This window comes from Neopelma chrysocephalum, unplaced genomic scaffold, assembly GCF_003984885.1.
Source record: "Neopelma chrysocephalum unplaced genomic scaffold, ASM398488v2 Primary Assembly neopelma1_96632, whole genome shotgun sequence".
Classification (NCBI taxonomy): domain Eukaryota; kingdom Metazoa; phylum Chordata; class Aves; order Passeriformes; family Pipridae; genus Neopelma; species Neopelma chrysocephalum.
This window is the reverse complement of record NW_020925277.1, coordinates 4,180-5,327: the sequence shown is the minus strand read 5'-3', so window position 1 is coordinate 5,327 and position 1,148 is coordinate 4,180. Positions and strand designations below refer to the sequence as shown.

General features: G+C 55.8%; 1 protein-coding gene across 2 annotated transcripts in view; it reads right to left on the bottom strand.

Annotated features, from left to right (window-relative positions):
• Window positions 1-572: 572 nt before the first annotated feature.
• Window positions 573-1,148, bottom strand: part of LOC113981531 (cohesin subunit SA-3-like) — a 4,104-nt gene continuing 3,528 nt past the window's right edge. For both annotated transcript variants that reach the window (XM_027708931.1, XM_027708932.1), the window contains exons 6-7: window positions 776-855; window positions 573-686 (exon numbers count right to left, since the gene is read on the bottom strand). In XM_027708931.1, the coding sequence (XP_027564732.1) occupies window positions 575-686; window positions 776-855 (192 nt within the window). In that variant the 3' untranslated portion in view covers window positions 573-574. The remainder of the gene's footprint in view (window positions 687-775; window positions 856-1,148) is intronic.

Here is a 1,148-nt window from a genome sequence, read left to right as displayed (position 1 = left end):
ATTTTGGGATTGGGATGGGGGAAAACTGTGGAAAAATGGGATTGGGATGGAGGAAAAAGAGGGAAAATGGGGGGGAAAATGGGGAATTCTGGAGTTAGAGGGGGGGAATGAGGGAAAATGGGGAAAAGTGGGTGGGATTGGGAAAAATGGGGGGAAAAAAGGGTGGGATTGGGGAAGAATGGGGGAAAACTGGGAAGGATTGGGAAAAATGGGGGGAAAATTGGGAGAAAATTGGGAGAATTGGGGGGAAAATGGGGAGAAATGGGGAGAAAATCGGGAAAAACAGGGGTGGGATTCCGGGAATTCGGGAAAAAACAGCTTCTCCTCCCCACCCCAAATTCCCGGGAGACGGGGAAGGGACCGGGAAGGGACAGGGATGGAACAGGGATGGGACAGGGATGAGGTAATTCCAGCTGCTGAGAGGTTCCCGGAGCCAATTCCGAGAGAATTCCCGGCAGGAGCCGCCCCCGGGCTCCAGATGTTTTCCCTGAGGGCTGGGAGGAGGGAAAAGGGGGGAATTCCAAGGGTTTTCGGAGCCTTCCCGGGATCTGGAATGGGGAGAATTCCCGGGAATTCACCTGTGGAACAGGAAGGTTCCAGCAGCCGAGGCCAGGGCCCGGTTGGCCACGAAAACCACGGGATAAATGCTCTGGCAATCCTCCTCCGACAGGGAATCCCCCACATTCCTGGGAATTTGGGATTTGGGGGGGTCCTGAAGCCCTTGTCCTGGGCCTGAATCCCCCCCAAAAACGCCCCAGGACCCCCCCAGACTGACTGGACCAGGAGGATTTGGAGCTTCACGGCCTCCAGGGCCACCTCGGGCTCCTTGTCCTGGGCCATGGCCACGAGCCGGGGCTGCCGGGGGGACACAGGAACAATTTGGGGACCCTCCAAAGCCCCCCCAGACCTGTTTTCCCCCATTTTCCCTCATCCCAATCCTATTTTCCCCCATTTCCCTCATCCCAACCCCATTTCCCCTCATCCCAGCCCCATTTCTCTCATCCCAATCCCACTTTCCTTCATCCCAATCCAGTTTTCCTTCATTCCAACCCCATTTTCCCCCATATCCCCCCATCCCAACCTCATTTTCCCTCATCCCAGTCTCATTTTTCCTCATCCCAACCCTATTTCCCTCATCCCAACCTCAT